Here is a 27,787-nt window from a genome sequence, read left to right on the forward strand (position 1 = left end):
GAACCAGAAGAGGGCCAATCTCAGCGTCAGGAAGCCGAAGGTCGGGGAAGAAAGCGCAGGAAGAAACATGGAAGGCCCCAACCGTCTGGTAGAGCGCAACCTGATGCACAGGACAATGGTGACGAACTGCCAGGTTAGAAAATGTGTTGTATATGTTTGTAGCTTAAAACATGCAAATATTCATGATTGTATTGTTAATTAATTGTAGAGCATAGGGTGAAACTTGCTTATATACTTACCTAATCATATGAATGCATCACAAGGTTGTAGGCATCATCCAAGACCTCCTCCATCAGGTCAGAAGATCCTACCACCCAGGGAGGAGAATCAGGCTCCAAGGGTGGTTGTTCCTAACCAAAATGACCCTGATGGTGGGCCAACTGAATATCAGTACCAGTCTGAGGAGTTGCAGACCCCGCCTGGTTCTGATTCTGAGGATGAAAATCCAGTATTCCCTCAGCACAATCCTGATACAAAGTTTGGCAAAATTAGACTGGAGTTAGGTATGGAATTTGGGACGATGCAGCAGTTTAAGGATGAAATCCGGAATTATAGTATTCAAATGGGCAGAGAGGCATTTTTTCTGAAGGTTGAACCACATAGGTGCAGGGTTATCTGTTACAATGAAACGTGTCCATGGGAGGTTTACTGTGCAAGGAGAAACCAGCCACCTAGTTACCAAATAAAAACACTTGTTGATGAGCATACATGCCCTAGGAGTAATAGAAGTAGGTCAGTCACTTGTAAATGGGTTTCGGAAGAGTTGATAGGTAAGATTAGGATCTGTCCCAATTTGTCCCAGAAAGATGCTAGAGATATGTTCAAGGTGGAGTTCGATATATGTGTTGGAGAGAGGATGATGTTTAGGGCAATGGAAAAGGCTAAGGATGTCATTGAGGGCACAGAGAGGGAACAGTATTTGATGTTGAGGACTTATTTGAATGAGCTCCGTAAGGCCAACCCAGGTTCCAGTTGCCATATGGGTACAACTCCACAACCGGAAGGTTTGCCTAAGTTTAGAAGTCTTTACATATGTCTAGATGCCTGCAAAAGGGGATTCAAGCAAGGTTGTAGGCCTTTCATATGTCTTGATGGAGCATTTTTGAAGGGTTACTTTGGAGGACAGCTGCTGACTGCTGTTGCTCAAGATGCGAACAATCATCTATTCCCAGTTGCATATGGAGTAGTTGATGCAGAGACAAAAAAAATTGGAAAGAATTCTTTGAATATTTGTTGGCAGATATAGGGGACCATCAGCAATTTGATTGGCACTTCATGTCAGATAAGCAGAAGGTTAGTTTTCAATCTGTGTTTTCAATTACTTTATTCAACTAATTACTCAACCTATGGTATATAGTGTCTAACTTACTTAATGACAGGGCCTAATTCCTGCTCTGCAAGAAGTTATGCCAGGGATTAATCACAGGTTTTGTACTATGCATATGTGGAGGAATTTCCAGAAGCGTTGGAAAGATCTGGAACTTAAACAATTATTGTTTCAATGTGCAAGGGCGTTGACTGATCAGGAATTTGCTGAAGGTATGGCTGCAATAAAAAGGATTAATACAGCAGCCTGGGAATACTTGTCTGCATATGAGCAAGGAACATGGTCAAGGTCAAGATTCTCTACCTGGCCAAAGGTAGATAACATAACAAATAATAATGCAGAATCACTTAATGCAACAATGGTGGGTTTAAGAGGCAAGAGCATAATTACCATGCTGGAGGATATCAGATATTACCTAATGAAAACTATGGCATTCCACAAAGATGCATTAATGGCCTACACGGGCAAGCTGGCTCCTATCCAGACGAGCAGGTTGGAGAAAGAAAAGAAGGAAGGAAATTACTGGGAAGCTCAGTGGGTGGGAGATGATGATCACAATGTGTTTGAGGTAAGAAGGCATGGTCGCACACTTCGGGTCAACACTCAAGAGAGGACTTGCACCTGTAGAAAGTGGCAACTGACAGGCCTGCCGTGCTGTCATGGAGTTGCTGCAATTCAAAGAAAAAATCAAAGGCCAGAAGATTATGCCCACCATTGGCTGACTATGGAGGCATATAACAGAACTTACCAATTTCATATCAACACAGTCCCTAATCATGAGTATTAGGCTGATACAGAGGGACTGCCATGTCTCCCTCCACCTTATAAGAGGCCAATAGGAAGACCTACAAAAAAAAGAGCTCGACATGAATCAGAGAGGCAGAGTGGTAGCCAGTACAAACTTAAGAGGAGTTATGACAAAACAAGTTGTAAACTTTGCAAAAAGGTAAAAAATAATCTAACTTGCTGTTGAGTATTGTCATATATTGATGGTTGGAATGATGTTGTATTCGTAGGTTGGGCACAACTCAAGAACCTGTCCTGATAAGAAGTCGCATGTGGCATCTGAGGAAGATGCAACCGCACAGCAAGCACCTCAAGTAGGTCAGGCAGATGGAGGACATGTTCAGCCACCAACTCAACAAAATTTGCCACATATGGATTTGGAGGACATGTCAGACTCCGAGCAAGAGAGGTTTTGGGAGGAGACCATGGATGTAGTTAAACAAGAGCTCACACAAGGCCATCCACATTCTGAAGCTGATGAAGAGGTATTACATATATCAATCAATATTGAGGCAGTAACTTGAGAAGTTATACTTAGAGTTATTTTTTTTGTAGGCCAATCTCAACCTATCTGGTTCAACAAGTCAGTCTGCTGGAAGGAGAGCTCCTAGGACCAACCCTGGGAGGAGAGCAACCAGATCTAGCAAAGGTCCTGCATCAACTCCTAAAACTCCCTCCAATACTGCTGCTGCGGCTGCTGCTTCTTCTAGCAGGGAAGGAATCAGGGTAAAGATGCCTATTATGAGGCCCCATCAGCTCCATGTCCAGCAGCCACTCCAAGGCCCACAGCTCCAACTCCAGCAGCCACAACAAGGCCCACAGCTTCAAGTCCAACAGCCACTCCAAGGCCCAACCCATCATTTAGGCCCCCACAAGTACAGCCCGTTGGACCTACTTCAACTGCTGTCCCTGGTTTAGGAGTTGCAGAAACCACAAGGACTCCTGTGGTGTCAAATGAAACCATGAATGGAGCTAGTAAAGCAACAACTTCTAGGTTCTCTAAGTTCATGCCAAATCAGTCTGGTTGAAAGGGACTTGGATATGTGATTAGTTCTTCTTTTGAGTTATAAGTTATAGATTAGTTGTTATACTGTTTCTACTTTTTGAGTTATATGTTGATCTTAGCATTCATGGCAATTGGCCTTTGCTGCACAATTTATGTCTTTTGGTGTCTGAAATTAAGACTAGTTAGCGAGTATTCAGTATTTTGGTTGGAACAATATGTGTTAAGGCTAAATGTTATCCAGACCAAACTTTTTGGTTGGAACAATATGTGTTAATGCTAAATGTTATGCAGATCAAATATTTTGGTACTATTCGTGTTCTTTTGGCAGTGTTTCATTTCTTAAACCCATCTCAAATTAGTTAGCATATCTGAGTTGCCCTTTTTTATTTATCTGTATTCACTCCATTCATGTTATTATCAGTATTCAACTGGGTGTAACACACAGCTCTAATTCATTAATAAGCAACAACAATAGCTACAACAATGTCAACATAAATTCCACAAAACAGTAACACATAACATCCATTGTTTGTCCTGCATGCATCCCTCCTCCTATCTAACCAAACAAATCACACTCAAAATCAAACTCAGAACAACTCCACAAAGAATGATGCATAAAAACAATTCAACTCTCTTCATGTGCTCCCTCATCATCTTTCCATCTCTGTAAATGGTCTCTGTCTCAAGACTGGTAAATCTCCCTTTCAAGACTCCACATTCATGGCATACTTGTGTTCCATTCTTCGAGATTTCCTCCAGCCCAACTGATTCCTCGTTGGTTTCGTCCATCCACTGAAAATAACGACACCCAGTGTTCTTCGTCTGCCCAGCACAGAAGCCATTCATCAAGCTCAACTCTCAATAGGGAATGGGGACAGATTCAGCCGAAAATTCATACATACCTTCCACAGAGGACATCTGAAGAACCATCTCCCTGGATTTCTCCTCGTCTTCGACTTCAACGCCACCACTTGAAGATGGCAGAAGCATGTCCCATCATATGGCTTGCTCCCCTGTTCGTCGAGCCCTTCAGAGTTACTATTTTCCACTGACTGTGTCCTTCGATTGTTATGGGACAAGCCTCTGCTTCCACCATGCATGATAGTAATTAGGGTTTATGTTTGTAATGAATTGGGGAAAACATTCTCTCACAATCAGTATAAAGGAGGAACGAGACAGAACGCCTACTGAGGATGCCACATTGGATTTCCGTTTGCCACATCACCATGTTCCGTTTAACGGAGAAGGCCTCACTTCACGGTTGGGCATATTTGTAGCGTTTTTAGAATTTTCGGGGGGTATAATTGTCGTTAACAAATATTAGGGTTATTATTGTCAGCGTTTTACAATTTTGGGGGCATAATTAGTAATTTACTCAATTCATAAGGAGAAACACTTTGTAATAGAATGCTAGGTATACGATTAAGAATATGAATAGCTTGTGCTGCTGCATATGTCCAGAAACTCTTTGGCATGTTTGCTTGAAACATTAATGCCCTAGTTTTTTCTAAAATATGTTGATGCTTTCTTTCTACAATTTCATTTTGTTGAGGAGTCTCAACACATGTTGTTTGATGCACTATGCCTTTGGAATTGTAGAAAGAATTTAACTTGAATTCAAGGTCATTATCGGTTCTGATCTTTTTCCCAGAAACATTGAATTGTGTTTGAACAAGATTTATAAACTTTTGCACAAGAGAAGCTGTCTTAGCCTTTAATTTCATGAAAAAAATCCAAGTATATCTACTTTTGTCATCAATTACAGTCAAGAAATATTTGTGTCCTCCAATGGAAACTATTCCAATGGGGCCCCAAATATCCATATGTACTAGCTCAAACAAATTCACAGACTTAGACATGGTAGAAGAAAATGTAAGTTGTTTTTGTTTAGCATAGTGACAAGAGTCACAGGGTCCAATGTTCCCTTTATTTTTCAAAAAATATATGATTTTTGCATCACATTTATTCTCTGAGATGGTATATGGCCTAGTTTAATATGCCAAATTGCTTCTGAATCATCTTTACTGGAATTGCAAGGCAAGACCATAGATGACAATGCTGATGTGATATTTGTTGTTGTGACTGATTTTAAATTCTCAAAAGTATAAAATTCCCTTCTTTGTTCAGCTACTCCAATCCTCTTCTTGGAAACTGGATCCTGTATCTCACAATTGGAGTCATCAAAAATGAACTTGCATTTCAAATTATTAGTCAACTTCGGTACTGATATCAAATTAAACTTAAATTTCGGGACAAACAATGCATGTACTAATTGAAATTGGACAGTAAACTCTATGGTACCAGCTATATCTGTGATAGTTTGTGTTCCATCCGGTAGGTTTATATGCACATATTTGATGTGGTATAGGCTTTTAAATGCACTAATTGAATATGAGACATGGTCAGTGGCTCCTGAGTCAATAACCCAAGAGCAATGACTAAAAGTAGCTAATGACATGATGAATGCAATACCTTGGCTAGATGGTAGTGTGGTGGTTTGATTATGACTTTACTGTTGTGGTTTTTGCTTCTCTAGAAGTGCCAATAATGCCAACTTTTTTATCTATAGAAAATGAGATCTTGGAGTCATACTGAACTTTCTGAGGTGTATTGCTGACTTTTTCATCGTGCTCATCAGCAATTATATTGTTGATTATGCTTCCTCCATTTCCAGTTCTCAAATGGGGTGGAAAATCATGTTTTCTATAACATGTGTCTTCAGTGTGACCACTTTTTCCACAAAAGATGCACTGCTTATATCCTTGAGTTTGGCTTCCTCTTCCATAAGTGGTTCTACCACCTCTACCTCTGAAGCCTCTTCGCCCTTTCGTGTTTGAGCTTGCTTGGGGATTCATGGCATAATTTGACTTTGTGTCTGAGCTGGCCATCAAGGTTCTACATTCAAGTGATTCCACATTTTGTCGCTCTTGCTGCAGAAGCAATGAAAACGCAGCATCAACATCGGGAAGTGGCTTGATGAGCATTACCTGTGATTTTACAATAGCATATTGATCATTCAGGCCTCTTAGCATCCTAACCACACATATGTCTTCTTTATGCTTTCTCACAACATCAAGGCCACAGTCACACTCTCCAATACAAGACTTACAAGCTGGCATAAGAGAAAAATTGCCTAATTCCTCCTAGAGCCCCTTTAATTTGTTGAAATATGCAGTGATGCTCAAGTCACCTTGTTTGGTTGCAAACAACTCTTCTTGCAATTCTACAATTCTAAACAACTCACCCTGACAATACCTGTGTTTCAGTGCATTCCAGATGTCAGCGGCATTATTCATCCATATGACACTTTGCGTTATCTCTGCACTCAAAGAAAGATTCAACCAAGACACAATATAGGTGTTGCACCTATCCCATGCCTCAAACAAAGAGTCTTCTTCTATTGGTTTAGTAATGGAACCATCAACAAACTTTAATTTGTTCTTTGACTTCAATGCTCCCCACATAGCTCTCTCCCATGCATGGTAATTATTTGCACCAAGAATTACTGAAACTAAAGGCACTCCTGGACTTTCTCTAGGATGCAGAAAATAAGGACTCACCGGATCCATAATCGGATTCACATTCGCACGGTTTGTAGCTAATTGTAGCTAATTGACATGATTCAACAGGTTTGCAAGTAACCTGAATGTCAATGTTCTGCAGAACTTGTTCTGCCATTTCTGGTTTAATTTCTCAATTTCTCAAAGAAAACCTTCAATTTCCAAGGGTCGTCAAATTCTACTGACCAGATCGCGAGCTTCCTTGCTCAAGATCCTGGCACAGTTTCACGATTCTTCAAACCGGGACCTTTCACACTCGATCTCATGATCGGAGCCTCTACGTCAGTCCACGCTCACCGTACCATGTTAAAACAGCCATGGATGAAGCAGAGCAACTCTCATCAACTCTGTCAAGTGAGTTCAAGTGTGAAGAGAAGAGAAAGGAAGGGAACGAAGCAAGAGAAGAGAGCAACAAGAAGAAGAAGGATCAACTAGTAGAGAAAGAGGAGAAGGAGAGAGAAGGAAGAATCTGATTTCATTTCTCACAAAATTGATCTAGAAGAATCTGAAATTCAACTAACTGTAATAATAGATATATATGCAGTTTCTAACTAATCTAAAATAATTGACTTGCTGCACTGGTTGCCAGTTGCATAGCATACTAACAACCTAACTAATTTCAATTACACTAACTAATCCTTTTTATCTGATACAGCTACTGCACTACAGAGTCTTTATCATGTAACATCTATACATGGCCAATTCCCCTATGTACTCACTGCGAACCTTATTTCTAAGCTCGAACATGTACCTCTCTTTGTGGACGTAATGCCAGATTCCCATGATCATCATCAAGAACAAAGAAGACACAATTAGAATATAGCCTCCCTCCATGAACTTTGTTATTTGAGATGAGAAACAAAAAGCCTCTATGCAGCCGAATGCTAATAAGAAGATAGTAGCTTGCCATATGCTCTTCTTCCATATAACTACCATTATCAATGAAACCAGTCACGTTGTGATCAACATATTCCCAATAACTGCAATCCTGTACACTTGACTTATCTTTTCTGTGGTCTTGAAGGCAGCACACATAATAATACTTGCAATCATGAATATGTAGTTGATCTCAAGAATATATACATGGCCTTTGTGCTTAGTGGAAGTATGTACAACTCTCTCCTTCATTTATTTTATATATTCTTACACATATGCATTGACATAATTATAAATAAACTATTAATCATATTTAAGGCTTTTTATGTTTTTTGGTGAGGAAGGAGTTGGATGAGGAAGGTAAGGAGATTATCCTTGTCCAAACTCACCAATTTTCATGTCACTAAATTTGGCGAATAGGAGTAGGATGGGCAGATCATTTCTATGACTCAAATCCTATTCTTTAAAGAATGGTTTCTACAAAAAATAAAAATATTTTAATATTTATTTAAAAAATAAAGTCCAAAAAATTACTTAAGAATAGAAGACAAAAAAATCTAGCATAAAGTCCAAAAAATCTAGCATATCTAAAATGGAACTACAAAAGATGAGAAGACACGATGCTTCACCACCAGACCGATTAACTATCGGCTCTGATACCACCTGTTGGGCCACCGGAAAAAACTCTAGACTACCAGAGAGACTTCCGGGAGGAACTAAGTGCAAGAACATAAGATGAGAAGACACTACATCTAACTCAAAACCTCGAGATGATATTAAGTTAATGAGCTCCTTATCTTATATACTCTTCACTTCTCCATATTTTTTTAATGTGAGACTAATTCATTCCTCACACATACAATCATAACAATCTCTCTCTCAAATGTGGGCCACCACATTGAGCACATCAACTCCATCTCTTATATGTTGTCTATCATGTTTGAGTATTCATTCCTCATTTTAAATACTCCTTAACCACTAGACCAATTAACCACCGGCCCTGATACCACTTATTGGGTCACTGTGGATAGCTCTGGACCACTAGAGAGACTTTGGAGAGAAACCAAGTGCAAGAACTTAAGATGAGAAGATACCACATTCAATTCAAAACCTTAAGGTGTCAAGTTCATGAGTCTCTCATCTTATATACTCTTCTTTTATCAATGTTTTCTCTAAAAGAGAGAACATCTACAAAAGTGAGAGAGAAGAGAGAAAATAAAATTCTCATTTTTATGCAGAGCAACAATCTTTGAACAGTGATTTCTAATTCGTTTACCGTTGGTTCGGTCTGAATTAGAACTAACAATAGCATGTAAAATTCTTATTCTAATAACACTAGTACCAACCTATTTAAAGATCAATAGTTATCAAAGACATGTATGTACACTATGATAAACTTCGCTTTACTGAATTAAATTAAAGTTTATTTTCACATACTAGATGCTTTCCTTCACTCATATAGAATCAGCATGCTCTGAACCAGGGACGGATTTACTCAACACTCAGTGGGGGCAACTGCCCCCAGTGAATTTGGAAAAATTAATTAGTAGTTCTTAGTGAATTGTCTAATTTGTCCCCACCATCAAATTCATTTTGACCCCACTGTCCACCCTCCTAATCCCTAATCAGCTAACCCTTCTCCTTCCCTTTTTCAATTTTGTTCTTCTGCTCCAGCCTCCAACCTCCGCTTGACCGCTTCCAGACTCCAGCCCTCAGTTACTGTCGTGTCGTCTACCGCCACTCGCCCACTCTGTTCAGTCTTTCTCCCGCGTCGGCTCCGTCGGTTTCTCGTTGCATCGCAGCGTGCCCGCGTCTGGTTCTGGCGCTGCGTTCCTTCAGCGTCTGGTGTATGATGAGGTATTCTTCTTCTTCTTCTTCTTCCTCGGTCTTCACAGCTACAAGCCTTAAATCATCGTCTGGTTCTGTCTTCCCGTTCCTTCGGCGTGTAGATCTGGTTCTGTCTTCAGCAGTTCAGGGACTCAGGGTGTGTGGGGTGTCGCTGGTTCTGCCGCTGGGTGCCGCTGTGCCGCTGGTTCTGCCGCTGGTTCTGTCGCTGGGTGCCTGGGTCCTGGGTGCCGCTGGTTCTGCCGTTGGGTACCCTGCTTCATTCAGTTTTTATTCTCATTTGCTGCATTGTTATTAAGTTGATATAGTTCATTAATTTGATATAGTTCATTAATTCATTCAATTTGATATAGTTGATTAATTTGTTTTGATGTGATTGAATTTATTCTGATGTAAATCATGTAATTGTGTTCTGATAGACTGATAGAGTTCTAATATAATTGTTGGTTACTTTGTTAATTAACAATTGTGTTCTGATAGAATTTTAATGGAGTTATGATGTAATTGTGTTCTGATAGAAGAATTGTTCTGATGTAATTGTGTTCTGATGTAATTGGCTTGACATTTTCCTATAGTAGAAGAATTATTTCGAAAATAAAGAAACGCAGATCTAGGGACCTATGATATGAATAAGAATGAGAGGGGAATCAGGGGATTATGATATGAATGTTAGAAGGGATAATGATTTAGAAGCTTACAGTACATAGCTTTCAGTTTCTATAGCAAGCACTTTAAAGTACTTTCTGATCATTCATTCCTAGCTTCCAAAGCATGAACTCTACACATCAAAGCTCTGCCATCTACAATTGGCTACTGGCAAAGAAACAAGAATTTGTACTTTCAAATCTCTATTAGGATAATTAATGCAAATTATGGACTTGCGTTTTAATTTCCTTTAACTTGTGTTATATGTAATATCCCATTTGAATATCTTTTTTCATTGTACTTTTGTGGTATTCAATTATGATGAATTGATGATGTATTTATAATATGCTGAGGAAAATGATTTATCTTTTAAAGCTATATAGTTTTATATTCTTATTTTAATGTATCTTTTATATGAATATATTAAGCAATTCATCATGTAAGAATATATTATCAGTATAAACTCTCAATATATTTATAATTTTATACTGAACTTCTCAATTTGTATAGAATTGTGAATTAATTTAGGTTTATAATTTTATTCTATTAGTAATGGAGAAATATTTCAAAAGAACTTCATCATTGGAGATTAGATCCCAAAACAATTCATCGACTTCTTCTAACAAGAGGAGATTTTTAGAATTCGAAGTAGAGAGTCTCATAGCAGATCCAGGACAACGACCAAAGATTTCAAGTTATCATCCGAATGACAGAGACAAAGTTAGATTTGCATATTTGCAAAAAAGGTCCTTGTCAACCAAGGAATCATGATTTTCCACAAACTGCTTATGGTTCTTCTTTTCGAAGATTTAATCCTAATTGGTTTGATGATTATGGCAATTGGTTAGAGTATAGTATATCAAAAGATGCTGTTTTTTGTCTTTGTTGTTATCTTATGAAACCTGAGACTGAAGGTGGCGATGCTTTTGTAACCAATGGCTTTTCAAATTGGAAAAAAAGGGGAGAGATTACAAACTCATGTTGGGATTCATGATAGTGCTCATAATCAAGCTTGGAGAAAATGTGAAGCACTTATGAAACCAAAACAACACATTAGTGCTGCTATTAAAAAATAATCTGAGCAAGCTAAAAAGAATTATCAAATTCATTTGACAGCCACAATTGATTGTATTAGATTTCTTTTGCGACAAGGATTGGCCTTTCGTGGTAATGATGAGACAGATGATTCTGTTAATCAAAAAAATTTTTTGGAACTTCTAAACTTTCTTGCGCAACATAATGAAGAGATTGGTCGTGCTTTCAAAAATGCTCGTGGGAATCTTAAACTAAGAGCTCCCTCAATTCAAAAAGATATTGTAAGAGCTGCTGCAAGTGAAACGACAAAAGTTATTGTTAATGATCTTGGGGATGAATTGTTTGCTGTTTTGGTTGATGAAGCCCGCGACATTTCTATTAAGGAGCAAATGTCAGTTTGTTTAAGGTATGTGAATAAAGAAGGGCAAGTTAGGGAGCATTTTCTTGGTCTTGTTCATGTTTCTAATACTAATGCTTTATCTCTAAAATTAGCATTGGAGTCATTATTAGAAACATATAATTTAAGTTTATCAAGAGTACGTGGCCAAGGATATGATGGTGCAAGTAATATGCAAGGAGAATTTAATGGTTTAAAAACTTTGATATTGAAAGAAAATTCTTATGCTTTCTATGTACATTGCTTTGCTCACCAACTTCAGTTAGCTCTTGTAACGGTTGCAAAAAAACAAGTTGAAATTGCTTTGCTTTTCAATTTGTTAACCAATTTGTGCAATGTTGTTGGAACTTCGTGTAAACGAAGAGATATGCTTCGTGATAGTCAGATGACTAAGACAATTGAAGCATTACAAAGTGGAGAAACTGCTAGTGGATGTGGTTTGAATCAAGAAATAACTTTGAAAAGAGCTGGAGATACTAGATGGGGTTCACACTATGGAACTATACTTAGATTAATTTCTTTGTTTCCTTCCGTGGTCAATGTTCTTGAATATGTTGAGGAAGATGGAAATAATTCAGAACAAAGAGCTGAAGCATGTCATTTATTGAATGTCATTCAATCCTTTGAATTCATTTTCAACTTGTACTTGATGAAAAATATCTTGGGAGTTACTAATGAATTATCTCAAGCGTTACAAAGGAATGATCAAGACATTGTAAATGCTATGGCATTGGTTAAAGTGTCTAAGCAACGGTTGCAAACTATAAGAGATGATGGTTGGTCTCTTTTAGTTGACGAAGTCTCATTGTTTTGTGAAAAATATAATATTACTGTTCCAAAAATGGATGATATATTTGTGTCACAAGGAAGATCAAGACGCAAAGCTCAAAAGATCTCAAATTTGTATCATTTTCAAGTTGAGATATTCTATCAAGTAGTTGATAGACAACTTCAAGAACTCAACAATCATTTTACAGAGGTGAATACTGAATTACTTCTTTGTATAGCTTGTCTGAATCCAAGACACTCATTTCTTGCGTTTGATAAGGAGAAGTTAATCCAGTTAGCTCAATTCTATCCATTAGAATTTTCTTCTACTCAACTTTTGGCACTTGATAGTCAACTTGAGAACTTCATACTAGATGTGCGTTCTGATGATCAATTCTCAAAATTAAATGGGATTGGTGCTCTTTCTCAGAAATTGGTTGAGACTCAAAAAAATATTGTTTATCCATTAGTGTTTCTTCTTTTGAAGTTAGCTTTAGTTTTGCCTGTAGCAACTGCATCAGTTGAAAGAACCTTTTCTGCTATGAACATCATAAAGAGTCGGCTTCGCAACCGTATGGGAGATGAATTTTTAAAATGATTGTTTAGTGACATACATAGAAAGAGAGACATTTGATTGTATTGACAATGAAAAGATTATTCAATCTTTTCAAAATATGAAACCCAGAAGAATGAAATTTTAAATTATTTATTATTTAAATTATTATTTTATTATTTTAATTTGATAGTTAAATAATTTGAGGAATAATTATATTTTATAATACTATAGTATAATTATATAAATTATTATTATACTATATATATTTTGCCCCTACGGATAAAATTTTCTGGATCCGTCACTGCTCTGAACTCACCATGTGCTTATTATTAGTATAGTGTAAATATTGATGGATAGGTCATAATTTATGTATCCAATTTTTTTAAAATTTATTCGTATTTTTTATATTATAAGTATAATAATAAACTCATGAAGGACAATCCACTTACTAAATTAAATAAAAAATAATATTATCCATTTATTTTATATATTCTTACACATAAGCATTGACCTAATTATAAATAAACTATTAATTATATTTAAGGCTTTTTATTTTTTTTTGGTGAAGAAGGAGATGGATGAGGAGTGTAAGGAGATTATCCTTATCCAAACTACTAATTTTCATGTCAATAAATTTGACGAGTAGGGGTAGGCTGGGCAGATCATCTCCTTGACCCCAACCCTATTTTTTAAGAAATGGTTTCTGCTAAAAATAAAAATATTTTAATATTTATTTAAAAAATAAAGTCCAAAAAATCACTTAATAATTTTATGAAAATCTAGCATGTTTATAATTGAACGACATAAAATGAGAATAAAATGAGAAGACACCACAAAAAATATAAAATTGTTCTTCACTTCTCTAAGTTTTTTTGAATGTGAAAAATGCCACTCGGATCGCCCTTGTCGGGAAGATTTTTGATGTTTCATCACCAGACCGAATAACCATCTTCTCTGATACTACATGTTGGACAACCGTGAAAAACTTTAGACTACCAGACAGACTTCAGAGAGGAATTAAGTGCAAGAACATAAGATGAGAAGACACTACATTTAACTCAATATCATAAGGTATCAAGTTAATAGGCTCTTTATCTTATATACTCTTCACTTCTCTATGTTTTTTTGAATGTGGGACTAAATCATTCCTCATACTTGCAACCATAACAATCTCTCCTTCAAATGTGAGCCACCACAGTGAGCACATCAACTCCCTCTCTTATATGTTGTTTACCATATTTGAGCATTCATCCCACATTTTAAATACTCCTTAACCATTAGACCAATTAACCATCGGTCCTGATACCATTTATTGGGCCACCGTGGAGAGCTCTGGACCACTGGAGAGATTTCGGGGAAAAACCAAGTGCAGGAACTTAAGATGAAAAAACACCATATTCAATTCAAAATCCTAAGGTGTCAAGTTAATGGGTCTCTCATCTTATATACTTTTCATTTCTCTATGTTTTCACCAAAAAAGAGAACAACTACAAAGGTGAGAGAAAATAAAATTTTGATTTTTATGTAGAGCAACAATTTTTGAATAGCGATTTCTAATTCGTTTACCTTTGGATCAGTCTAAATTAGAACTAACAATAACATGAAAAATTCTTATTCTAAACATACTGGTACCAACCTATTTAGAGAACAATGATTATCAAAGATATGTATACACACTATGATAAACTTCTCTTCACTGAACTAAATTAAAGTTTATTCTCACATATTAAATTCTTTCATTCTCTTATATACCCATTTTTTTTAAATTTAGTCGTATGTTTGATATTGTAAGTATAATAATAAATTCATGAAGGATAATTTACTTACTAAATTAAATGAGAAACAATGTTATTCATTTATTTTATATACTCTCACACATAAGCATTGACATAATTATAAATAGACTATTGATCATATTTAAGACTTTTTATTTTTATTTTTTATGCGGAAGGAGTTGGATGAGGAGTGTAAGGAGATTATCCTTGCCCTAACCACCAATTTTTATGTCGCTCAATTTAGCGAGTAGGAGTAGGATGGACCGATCATCCCAAGGTCCCAACCTTATTCTCTAGAAAATTGGTATCTGCTAAAAATAAAAATATTTTTATATTTATTTATAAAATAAAACCCAAAAATTTTGTTAATAATTTTATGAAAATCAAACATGTCTAAAATTGAACTACATAAGATCAGAAGATATCAACGGAGAGGAACCAAGTGCAAGAACATAAGATGCGAAGACATTACATCTAAGTTAAAATATTAAGATGTCAAGTTAATGGGTTTCTTATCTTATATACTCTTCACTTTGCAATTGTACGCCAGTACACTTTTGGAAAAAGAAGAAGCTTGCAAATATAATGAGAGCTTATATTATATTGCATAATATGATTGTTGAGGATGAAAGAGACACTCATGCAGGAAATGTTGCTCAAGATCTAGAGTATCACAATGTCAAAAATGGCTTATCAAAACCTCATATGGGAAAAAAGAATTTGCACTATACCATCAATTTCTCCAAAAAAATGTCCAACTTCAAAATAGGCATTTGCATTGAGAACTGAAAGGGGACTTGATTGAACACATATGACAATTTCATAATGCGCGTCGGCAACTATAGAGTTTAATTATGTTTTTCTTTATATTAAGTAATTTTGCAAATTAGTTTAAACTCGAATTATATATTATGTATTATTGTTATTTATTAAGTAATTAATTTTTTTTCAAATATTACTATTTTCATAATACTGAATTAGTTTTTAATTTATAAATTTTAATAGTATTATTATAAAAAATAAATAACTACATTAATTTTAATTATTTTAATTAATTAATTAAGTGAGACACAATAGTAACTAAACTTAGTTCTTTCTAATAGAAAAGAGAAAAATATTTTGAGTTCTTATTTATTGTTTATGATGCAAAAGCTGGTATGAAGTTATTTCTTATGATAAGTGGGTCATAAATAAGGGCTGAGATGAGTTTTCAACTGGAGATGGTCTTATTATTTGATACTTACTTGAGTATTTGTTTGGTTACATGAAAATACAATAAATAAATGACCAAAAAAACTAAGTACAAATAAATTTGATGCATGTAGAAATGTAATAGAGCAAGAGTAAGGGGAAAATGAAATGATCGTTGATGATGAATTATATTTCATATGTCATTCCAATCTTGAGAAGTCTCTTACGCGGGATAGCCATCAATTGGTTTCCTTGGAGAAAGTTCTTTCTTAAGAAAGTGTAAGCATAGTTGACAACTATCTTATTGAGGAACGGTGAATTTAGTTGAGCTACCACCTCTGCTTCGCCAAGCATATGCATCACACTCCTTTGCGTTGCCATGTCGATGAAGTTGACCTCAGGTTCATCTAGGTGAATGAAGGCCTTGAGATTTTGTATTAACTATGATTCAAACACGAGAGCATCCTCGAGTTTATCTTTGTAACCGCATCTAACCACACAATGGAACATTCGGTAATCTCTGGGCTCCAAATGGCAAAATAGAAACATCTCCTCTAAGGAAACTTAGCTGATAGGGATGACCTTGATAGAAACAAAGACAAGGACTGAATGGATGGATGACATACAGCTATGAGATGGGGGAATATCGGAGAAATCCCCTGCACAAGCTCAGATTAGAGAAGCCCCACCCCAGGAACTCTTCTTATGTCCCTATCCATGGCCAATTTCCCTATATACTCACTGCGAACCTTATTTCTAAGCTCGAACATGTACCTCTCTTTGTGCACGTAATGCCAGATTCCCATGATCATCGTCAAGAACAAAGAGACACAATTGGAATATATCCTCCCTCCATGAACTTTGTTATCTAAGATGAGAAATAAATAGCCTCTATACAGTCGAATATCAATAAGAAGATAGTAGCTTGCCATATGCTCTTCTTCCATATAACTACCATTATCAATGAAACCAACCACGTTGTGATAAGCATATCCCCAATAATTGCAATCCCGTATGCTTGACTTATTTTTTCTGTGGTCTTGAAGGCAGCACACATAATAATGCTTCCAATCATGAACATGTAATTGATCTCAAGAATATACACCTAACCCACGTGCTTAGTGGAAGTATGCACAACCTTAAATCGTGGAAAACAACCTAGACTCAGGGCCTGTGATATGATGGAAATGCTCCTAAAATCATTGCTTGGCTTGCTATGATGGCAGCACCAATAGCCACGACAAATGTTGGCCAGTATATGGGATCTGCATGTATTAATACATTGGACTTTACTAATTAATCATAATAACTACAGTAACTGAATTTCCTATGATTGCTCAACTTACTTGGTAGACTTTCATAGAAAGTATTGCCCACTTTTTCAGGGAACTTTCGAAGAAATGCAGCTTGCCCAGTATATGCACACAATATTGCAGGACATGTAATCAAAGTGAAGCTGATCTGCGTCAATAATAACGATAATTTAGTAAGCTTACTTCTTATATAACTCTTAAAAATTAGAATGGATTGGATGACATAATAAAGGTTGCTATATGACCTAGGTAAATATATTAGCAAAGTTCCCCGCCAAATCAGAAAGAAAAAAAAAGCAAGTTTAATATAAGATAGAGAAAATATATGCACAAACACAAGTTTACGTTTATTTACTCACTTGAATTGCTCTTACATTAAAGTGACCCAAGTCTGCAAACATAGCCTCAGATCCTATGATTATATGAGTACTAATTAGAATTAAAGAACAATACAACTTAATTAAGGAGATTAATAAACTAGGAGCGGAGCTGATTTTCCGATTAATAATGAAAATAAAACGCTTTAGGCAAATATGCTATATTCCGACCTGTTATGCATAGAAACATTCCACCAAGTGATAGCCATCCTTGCTTATCGTTGCGTTTGAAGTAATCAACTATATATTTTGGATTGAAAGCACGCAACACTCTGATATCATATTTGAACAAATTATAGAGACCAATTCCCCCTATCAGTAAAAACCACACTAAAATAATTGGTACAAATGAGAATCCTATTTTATCTGTACCGAATCTTTGCAAAGAAAATAGAAAAATTAAGATTCCTATAGGCAGAAAAGCATGTATCTTTTTCTAAACTCATTATTCGTCTTACTGAGTGAGTGGCATGTACACTTCGCAGGCAGAAAAGCTTGTATCTCTTTCGAAACCCATTTTCACCAAATTAAAAGTTTCAAATTACTATACCAAGAAAGAACCAAGAACCGAGTAACCACAGCTCCAGCAGTGGTTCCAGCGGCCATAGCAACTTCCCCGGAGGCCATACACGACAGGCAACAACCACTGCAACCGCTGGGAGGGTGGCGGCCATGGCGGTAACTTCTGACGGTGACAGGAGCTCCAGTGGCATCGCAGGTGGTTTCCCCCTTTTTCCCGTCGCATCGTCTCTTCTCTCCTGGAGAACCTCTACTACGGCGATGAGGCTGACAGTGGCGATGCAGTTGGCGACGGCGGGAGGCACAAACGATTGCAGCTTCCCCTAGGTCACTAGCTCGCGTCTTCTTCCCTCAACGTCGCGCGATCTCTCTCTCCTCTGGGTTTCTTCCTCTGTGACGACAATGGCGGCGACGACATAGGGTCCTCATGCACGGCAGTTCGGCGGCAGCGGCAACGGCTGGGCAGCGGCATGGCGCGGCTCCTCCCTCTCTTCCTAATCTCCCTTCTCGATCTCTCTTCTCTCTCCTTGGATGGTTGTGTGTGTGTGTCTTTGTTTTTGGAAGAAATGGGAGGGGTTGTGGCGGCTGGGAGAGGGAAAAATATGTTAGGGTTAGGGTTTTGTTATGTGAAAATTAGGGTTTGTGAATTAAAAAGGGTAAATATAATTTTTGGTAATTTCAAATAAAAATAGGGATAATATAGTAATTGAAAATCAATTTTAATCCAACAATAATTATGTATAAAAATACTATTTGTTCATCAATTTATAAATTATTTTCTAATAAATATTCTAATCTAAGAATTAGAGATAATATAATTAATTTTCTTTATTCATAAAAATTAAAGTATTAAAATCCAAAAACTCAATTATTTAAATCAAATGATATAAAATTTTTATTATTTTACAATTACTAAACTCTATAATTTAAATATAAAAATTATCCAATAATTGTAGAATTAGATAAAAATTCTAACTCAATTATCAAAACTTGATCTAATTAGCTTAAATAAAATAATTTCTGAAATTAAAGCCTTTAATGAATAAATAAATTAAAGTGACTCATAATAAGATTTTCCAAAAGCTCTGGGTCTTACAACCTGCATGCTGTAGTGGACGACTTCTCAATTTTCGGCCACGGGAATGCTGCTCATATTGTAGTAAGAAAAATTTCACCGGATGAAAACCATACAACTTCGGCATTTCATCAACAACTATTCTATGGATTCCGTAGATGACAGGATAGAGTTCAAACGACATTTCATCCTACTCATCCTGAAGATGTTCTTGTGTCCGACAGTGCAACACGTCATCTCACCGTGGCACATAAATACAATACTCGATGTTTCTTATCCCGGGAGATTCCGTTGGCCCTTTCATATTTTCAAGTGGTTAGAACAGGTGATCAAGAAGTATCAAGGTAAAAACAATAAGTCCTGTGAGGGTTGCATGTTCGCTTTGCTGGTAATTTTTTTTAACACAAAATGCCACTTAATCAGACTCAACGTTTGCATCCCAACACTTAACTTGTGTTTGTGCTTTCTCCAGGTATTGTACTTTCAGAGACAAAAGCATAGTGAATTGGAGCAGTGTCAAAAATCAAAGTCGTAGCTTTCTGCATGGACTTCCACGGAGCTCAGTGATATGGCATGAACTGTTCAACCAGAGGTATTCACTGAAATGATACTAAAAGATTCCTGTAGCACATAGAACTTTTTTGTTTTTTATTACGTTGCTGTTTTTTTTCTCTAAGATATTTATAATGAGGATGTCGATTTCTCTTGAAATTAATTGCACGATCCCTTCCATGGACCTAACATTTATGGTTGTGTTATCAATTAAGAATTATTCTGATTTGTCGGTAACGGTAGTGTCTTTTGTTTCAACCATACATTGATGTGTCTTCCCTAGATATGTCTTATGCTGTATGTGCCTTCTGACTAGTTGCTGATCCCAATCAGGATTGCATCAACACCAGCGGAAACGATGGGGGGCTCGTCGAAGGACATGCAAGTAAGGTCACGACAAACCCAAGTCCCGAAGAGAAGGCTCACACCGGATAGAAAGACCTATAGGGTCCACAAAAGTGAGTAAACATTACCATTTGAAGAATCTTTAAGTTGCATGTTTCAAAGTTAAAACAGTAGAACAGTACAACTTACCTTTATAAACTTACTGGTGATGTCATGTTTTTCAATTGCTTATTGAAATGTTGCATTAATCTATCTTGTGTTGGTTGTGTGATTTAAAAGCAATTTGTGGTTGTTGTGTATGATTAATTTGGTGCTTTAAATTCAGGAATATGATAAAAGGGTGGAGTTTGCAACGGCTCAGTGCACACAGATGCACCTTCAGTTGCATCGGACGAGGATGACGATGACAACGACAACGAGCCCATTGCCAAGAGACTACGCAAAAAAATTGATCGGACAAGAACATCTCAACTTCATAGGATGGAAGGGGACCTGGCACGACAAGCCAGATAGAAACAATAGAGAAACCAAAAGTGGGTAGACATTACCATTTGAAAAATCTTTAAGTTGCATGTTTCAAAATTAAAACATGAGAACAGTACAACTTGCCTTTAAAAAGTTACTCGGGATGCCATGTTTTAAATTGCTTGATGACATGTTGTATTAATTTATCTTGCATTGATTGTGTGATTTAAAAGCACTTCAAGGTTGTTGTTTATGACTAGTTTGGTGTTTCGAATTCAGGGATCTGATAAGAGGGGGAGTTAGCAACAGCTCAGTCACACAGATGCATCTTCAGTTGCATCCGACGAGGATAATGATGACAACGAGCCCATTGGCAAGAGACTTAGAAAAATAGATCGGACAATAACACCTCAACATACCGGCACAACCATCCATACAGAAACAACAAAGAAACAATCCGACCTGGAAGATTCTGAACCCAAGACTCTGTCAACAGCATTGGTGCAGTATTAAGGATTTGATGAATATTCTCGAGCATTTGAAAGGCAAGTGAATGCTAAGAAACTTTTTATGACTAGTATGCATGTAATTTGCTATCGGCTCCTTCGAATGCATAATGGTTGCCCCTCTCACAAAAGTTATTTTTGAAACAGTGATCCTTACATCTTATCTCAACGAAATCTAGAGTGCGAAAATTTATAGGCAGATATCGAACAGTATTACGACTCGAAACTCATTAGTGTGGATCTAATACAAACCATTATCATAAAAGGTTCGCTGTACACCCCAGTCCATAGCACCCCTCATTTTTACTTGGGATGACCCAGTTGTTAAAAACACCCACAATATCCCCCTCTCCCCCCCCCCCCGCCCTGTTCATCCGTTACTTCGGGGGCGGAAACTCACTGAGTGGCATGAGCAAGGAATCAGAGGGTGGATTGTGGACATGCCTCTTGATAGCCAGCAGATAGTGGCATCGTATGACGTCAGACCACACGTAGTCCTAGTAAGGGAGGACTTGTGCACGTTGAAACCTCGTCATTGGCTTATAGCAATGTATGTAACCCAAAATCATGTTACTTCAGTTTGCTTTGATCGCATATTTTGGCGACATTTATATTTTAAAAGCAGATGATGTAGGTTGTGCACTGGATATGTTGCGCGTTCAACGACTCAGGGTAAAAAAGATTCACACGTCACTTTTATTGTGTGTGTTCGGTGATACTGGTAAAGATACTTTTATATCAATCTTTTATGTATATTGTAGGTTAGCAACACTTACAAAGTCTTCTTTTGACAAGAAATGGTCAAGGTTTGAAAAAATCTGAAGGACTTTAAGGACGGGCCAACTCCCGTGTATGCGGATTTGGATAAACACTTCGGTACTAACACCAAGTATTTTGACAAGACAATAGTTTCAAAGAGAAGCTGGATAAGTCTATTTGCCATATGACATGGTACTTACATTGATGCAAATGAACAACCAAGATGTGTTTTTGTTTATCCATGTACGTAATCTGCCTAGTTACAAGTATATATTATTGCAGTGATTTTTTCCATATGTATGTCCCATTACTGGTGGGTGTATGCATTCCATGTCTATGAAAAAATGCTTTTTGTACTGGATAGTTTACACAGTAAACCACATGATACATCACAGATGAGGATAGATGCATATGCGGTATAAAAAGATCGCATGACTTTGTTAATCTATTTAACCTGTATTATTATATTACATTTAAATTTTAAATGCGTTTCAGGATAGGCTCATTAAAGACATAGCTAAAGTGGCTATCCCGACGTATAAGCCCACTCAAAGAGGCTTGCCTTGTACATACACCTCTATCCTAATACAACCAAACGGGTGAGTTCCCTTTAAAATCTAACAATATCTTAATTTGTAAGTTTACTTGAGATCTATACCTATTCTTCTAATACAGTCCATTGTTTTCATTCACCTAGTTTTGATTATGGTGTATACACCATAAATTCATGGAATACTGGACCGAAGACAGTAAACTGAATGAATGGGATTATGTCAGCTTCTAAATCCTATTGTTGAATAGTTAATTATCTAAACAACACGACTGCCCATTACTAAATGCCGTCATACAACATTGATTTTTACATGCAGGGCACCATCAAGTTATATAGGAAGAAAATAATGCTTGATATCATATTCTGGATCATACTAATTCAGTCATTAAAGAAGCACTAGATGCCTTTGACCAACGTCTTCAACCTGTTGTGCGCCACAACCATCCAAGTAACAAACGTAAAGAGGTTAGAACACCGAGCATGCTTCGGCGAGCTGAATGATTGTCGAAAAAATAGACCATCAAAGGTCCTAAACTTGGGAAGAAAAAAGATGCATAGAACATTCTTGTTTACCTTGTCCAGAGATACCCTCACATGCTGAGCTATATTTTGTTGCAACTTGATATTTTTCTTATGTTACACATATTGACTGTTTCTTTTGGATTCTTATGTTGTTATTAGCGAGTATTTATTTTGAGAACCTTGTTCAATTTTGTTGGTTAATTAACGGAGAATGTGTCTATTGTGGATGTGAATCCTCTCTTGGGACATTGGTTTGTCTTATTTTGCACAAGCTAAACACTTGCTCCATTTTAATGTGTAAATATTTGCACAGGCTAAATATGTTAACATTTTAGAAGTGTTATTGCTAGATGTGTCTAGTTCTAATAGAGGTGTCTGCTTTGGTCGTGTCTTCTTCAGAGGTATCTATATATAGATGTGTCTTCTGTTGTAGGTGTCTTTTGCCAATGTGTCTCTTGTGAATTTGTGTATCTATGGATGTGTCTTATGAGTGACGTATCTATTTTGGTCGCGTCTTCTTTGGAGGTGTCTATATATGGATATGTCTTCTGTTGGAGATCTTTCGCCAATGTGTCTTTTGTGGATTTGTCTAACTATGGATGTGTCTTCTGACGGAGATATCTATTTTGGTCGTGTCTAATTCAGATGTGTCTATATCGTGTCTTTTAGAAGGTGTCTTTTTTTTTCAACATCTCTTTTGTGGATTCGTGTATCCATGGACGTGTCTTCCGATGGAGGTATCTTTTCTGTTCATGTTTTTTGTGTATGTGTTTAGCTTTGGGTGTGTCTTCCAATGGAGGTGTCTTTATTAACGTTTCTTATATGGGTTTGTCTATCTATGGATGTGTCTTATGATAGAGGTGTCTTTTTTTGTTGTGTTTTTCATTTTCTTAGAATCGAAGTTACAATCGAGACTTGTTGGAGTCTCAAATAAGCCTTAGTCAAATTTACTTGTGAACATAACCTTACAAAAATGAGACACTATCTAAGTTAAAGAACCTACTATGGTGTGTGCTCCACATTAAAATCACATAAAAATCATGATAATTTGGTGAGCTAACTAAAACTTAGAAATCTTATAACAGTATAATCATATCAGTGAATCGCACTAAAAAATAATCATATATCCTCAATTGAAAATTGTTTATTAAACTATATACCTCAATATTTTGTTAAAGAGAAGGGGAAAAAATCCAAATACAAAAAAATCTCCTTACAAATCCATAATCAAAATTCTTCTAACTATTTCTAAACGAGTATTTAACAAAAACATGAATCCGGCATATTCTTGCGATTCATTCGCTCTAATAACAGAACCGACCGCTACATTTCGAATGACTACTATATCATTCTCCTAGAAAAAAGTACCACGCACAAAAAAATGATTCAACTATATCCATAAAGTCACCTCAACAAAGGGTTCGAAATTAAACAAATGGTAAACACACACCAGAGGTATATTTTTCATCTTTCTTTGCATAAATTTATTGATCAAGCTATCCAGTTTAGATCCAAGGCTCTTCAATCTCGGCCGACCCTTGGTTGCCACCTTTGAAAGACCTCGAATGTTATCTGCACCAAGAGTGGACTCATACTGTGTCGCTATGCTATTCTGTGTAGTTGCAACACTTTTGGACCCCAAAATTGCACGATAATCAACTAACTTGGCCCTCACATTGTCAAGAGCTGAATGTAACATGGCCGCTTTTTCGTCACAGGTCACGAAATCCTGGGTAACATTATAGAAGTGTGAATGCAATCCTCTAAATAAGTTGTGGCTTTCATCCGATCGATTCTCATCATGACTGCTCTTGATGTAAGTGTGTTTGTGCTGCACATTCTTACTCCATCGAAGGAGAACATAGTAAAATGTACTCTGTCTACTTTGTAATATGAAAACACAGCAAGACAATAGCAACAAAGAATATCTCTTGATTCAAACATGTTGCACTCGTACCGAACCTTGTGTGGCAATGGGTTAAACACGACACCGTTAGTGCAGTATCTAAACTCCCCATAAAGTTGGTTTTGCTCGTCCACGTTCACACGGAACGAATTACCCTCTTGAGTTACACTGCAGATTAAACCATCACCTTTTTTCTTGATTTTCTGTTGTACTTTCCTAAACATTTAGCTTGTGTACTCGTGTTGAAATTGTCTTTCAATTGTAGAGCTGGATGAGCAGGGGACAACTCCTTTAGAGTCTATATCATCGTCCTCTAGTTCTTTTTGCTCCTTATTCCAGCCTAAAATTCATCTCAGAAAAAGATTGGAACCCACATTTGTCGATCATCAAAAAGGTCTACAAAAACAAAAATGCAAAAACCACCATCATGAACACTTAGCTACATTACCACACATATCTACAGACTTAGTAAACCAAACACCCATCAACCTTCAAACAGAGACATCCCATAAAGCATCCAAACAAGTTATAAATCATCCGATGAGAACAGTACCTAAAATCCAATATACTAAAAAAAAAGCTTCACAAGGAATATACTCTCCAAAAGAAACATACCTAATAGCCATCTGTTGTGCTTTAGGTTAAATTCAGTAACGAATCCAGCCTAATCCTTCTCGAAAGATTCCATAGACCGGGCATTCCATACAGTGCCAGTCATTTTAGCATGTATTTCTATGTACCGAGCATATCCTCTGAGTTTATCTGGTATCTTCTTCAATATGTGCTATATGTACCATCGGTGACAAGTATTTGGAAGGACATTCCTAATAGCACCAAACATGGACTTGCACTAGTCCATGATGATGGCCTATAGGGCAGTTCTCATGCACTTCAGCCATTACGTAAAGACCTACTCAAAGCTACGTATTTTCTCATTTCCCAACAAAGCACATCCAAGCAGAGTGGACTTCCCCTGATGGTTGACACCAACAAAAGATGTAAACAGTAGTCCATGCCTGCAATAAAAATAGCCACAAGTAAGAACTCGCGATAATGTCAAACAAGAAACCTTTCAATAGAAACACAAACACACACATACTTGTTTCTACTATATGTTGTATCAAACGACACCACATCTCCATAATATTTGTAGGATGCCCTACACCTTGCATCTACCCAGAGCGTACTCCTAAACTTGTTAGCTGCGTCGATATCTACTACATAAAATAAATTTGGGTTGATATCTTTCATTCGCAAGAAATAGCTCAACATTTCCTTAACATCAGCGTTTTCTTCAGCACAACGCAGATTACTTGTAATGTAATTCCTCACATCCTTTTTTGAGTAACTCAAATTCGACGACCCACCAACTTCATTCGCCAGTGCGAGATACATCTTGTTAAGCAGTATACCAACTTCATCGTTGTCCTCAATCACACACTTGGCATGCATGGTTAGTTCTATGTGTTCATGGTAATGGACAGATTGCTTAGAAAAACACGGATGAGTATGCTTCAATTCTAATTTTGACACCATCCAATTAACCTTCTGCCTATCAAACATCACGTACATCATTGCTCTGCATCTTGCGGTTGTTATTTTCTTTACCCGAGATACTGTCTTCACTCGAGACTCCCGATAACCTTCACGATTATAATGTATCGATAGGTTAATGGATATCCTTAATTCATTTTTTGTCTTGTCAAAATTGGTGTTCCTAATCTTAGTGATGAACCTAACTTTCTTTGCATAATTAGAATAGAATTCTTGTGCCCACTGCAACAAAATAAATCGTAATTCTACGTATGATATTTTTTCTAGTTGAATTCCAGTGTGATCCGATAACTACAAATACATTCAGAGAAAATAACATTCACTGCCGAACACACTTAAAAAATTAGTCTCCAATAACTTGTTATTATTATGACAACAATAAAGTAGTCTCCAATAACATTCGCACCTTATGACTTAATTCCGTATCATCATCCTTCAACTCAATAATATCTACAGATTTTTTTTCCTGAAATTAAAAACACCCTAATACAGCTGAGCGGATCAAACCAAAAACATATTACAAAAAGAGATAAGCATCCACTATTCAACACCAAAAAAAACTCTTCCAACATCCAGTTATTCATTAATAACACCAATGTATAAAAAAAACTACAATAATTTCAAACAAGAATATCCATGTTAATGCCTACAAAATAAAAATTTAAACAAAGTTGCAAAAGAAATGCAACATGGTGAACAAAAAGATTAAAAAAATACATTATATGTCAAAATTGTAGCATCGTACTAGCATAAAAATATATTCACAACAATTATACTTAAACAAACAAAAGCACAATAATTTTAAATAAGAGCATCCTTGTTAATACCCAAAAAAATTATAAACAAAATTGCAAAGAAACATGTAACTTGGTGAACACAAAAAGACAAAAAAATATACCATAGATCCAACTTGTCCCATCAGGCTATCATAGAGTAGATCCACACCAATTATACTACTAACCATAGTTGTAAGAACCGAATCAGTGATCAAACCAGTCAAGTTACTAGTTTACTGGTTCAACCGATAAATTTCTGGTTGAACCGGTAAAATCGGTTCTACGTAAATAAAAAATATGAAATACTAAAAATAGTCATAAACTTAAAAAATTCAAAATACATATCTTCAGTTCTTCACCAACATTTTAAAAACAACCAAGTTTCAAAGTCTAAAGATAACTAATACAAAGATAGACATAAAATTAGTTAGTACAATTACAATAGTATCTTAATTAGACACAATAAGGATAACAACTCATAAACTATATCCAAGGAGTGATTTCGAAGTCGGGAAATCGTTCTTCATCTGACAAATGTGGAGCTACATCCTGATTGGTTTCATTTTGATTTGCATTTTCCATAGAATTATTAGCTCCATCATCATCCCGATCATCTTTCAAATCCAATTGATCTAGCATTATAGATAATGCTTCACAAATCAAGATAAAAAATAATATAAAACATGTTATAAAGTATACCAAAATTATAGTTGATCATAATTTATAAATAAATAAAAGCATACCTAAATCATCTAAAGGTGATTGAAGAGACATATTTGTAAGATCATTTCGTAAAGC

At 36.4% G+C, this 27,787-nt stretch overlaps 2 protein-coding genes and 1 pseudogene across 2 annotated transcripts; 1 reads left to right on the forward strand and 2 right to left on the reverse strand.

The window, feature by feature from the left end:
- The first annotated feature begins 9,407 nt into the window (after positions 1-9,407).
- Positions 9,408-12,843, forward strand: LOC112742303 (uncharacterized). Its single transcript, XM_025791539.1, has 2 exons — positions 9,408-9,649; positions 11,181-12,843. The coding sequence occupies exons 1-2, from the start codon at positions 9,408-9,410 to the stop codon at positions 12,841-12,843; spliced, it is 1,905 nt and encodes a 634-aa protein (XP_025647324.1).
- Positions 12,844-16,441: 3,598 nt separating this feature from the next.
- LOC112742304 (potassium transporter 5-like) lies at positions 16,442-18,131 on the reverse strand (annotated as a pseudogene).
- Positions 18,132-25,569: 7,438 nt separating this feature from the next.
- On the reverse strand, positions 25,570-27,177 carry LOC112742305 (protein FAR1-RELATED SEQUENCE 5-like). The gene is made up of 3 exons (XM_025791541.1): positions 27,112-27,177; positions 25,759-26,435; positions 25,570-25,675 (listed from the first exon to the last, which is right to left on the reverse strand). Exons 1-3 carry the CDS (start codon positions 27,175-27,177, stop codon positions 25,570-25,572), a joined length of 849 nt encoding a protein of 282 aa, XP_025647326.1.
- Positions 27,178-27,787: the final 610 nt, after the last annotated feature.

Source organism: Arachis hypogaea, chromosome 14 (genome assembly GCF_003086295.3).
Source record: "Arachis hypogaea cultivar Tifrunner chromosome 14, arahy.Tifrunner.gnm2.J5K5, whole genome shotgun sequence".
Classification (NCBI taxonomy): domain Eukaryota; kingdom Viridiplantae; phylum Streptophyta; class Magnoliopsida; order Fabales; family Fabaceae; genus Arachis; species Arachis hypogaea.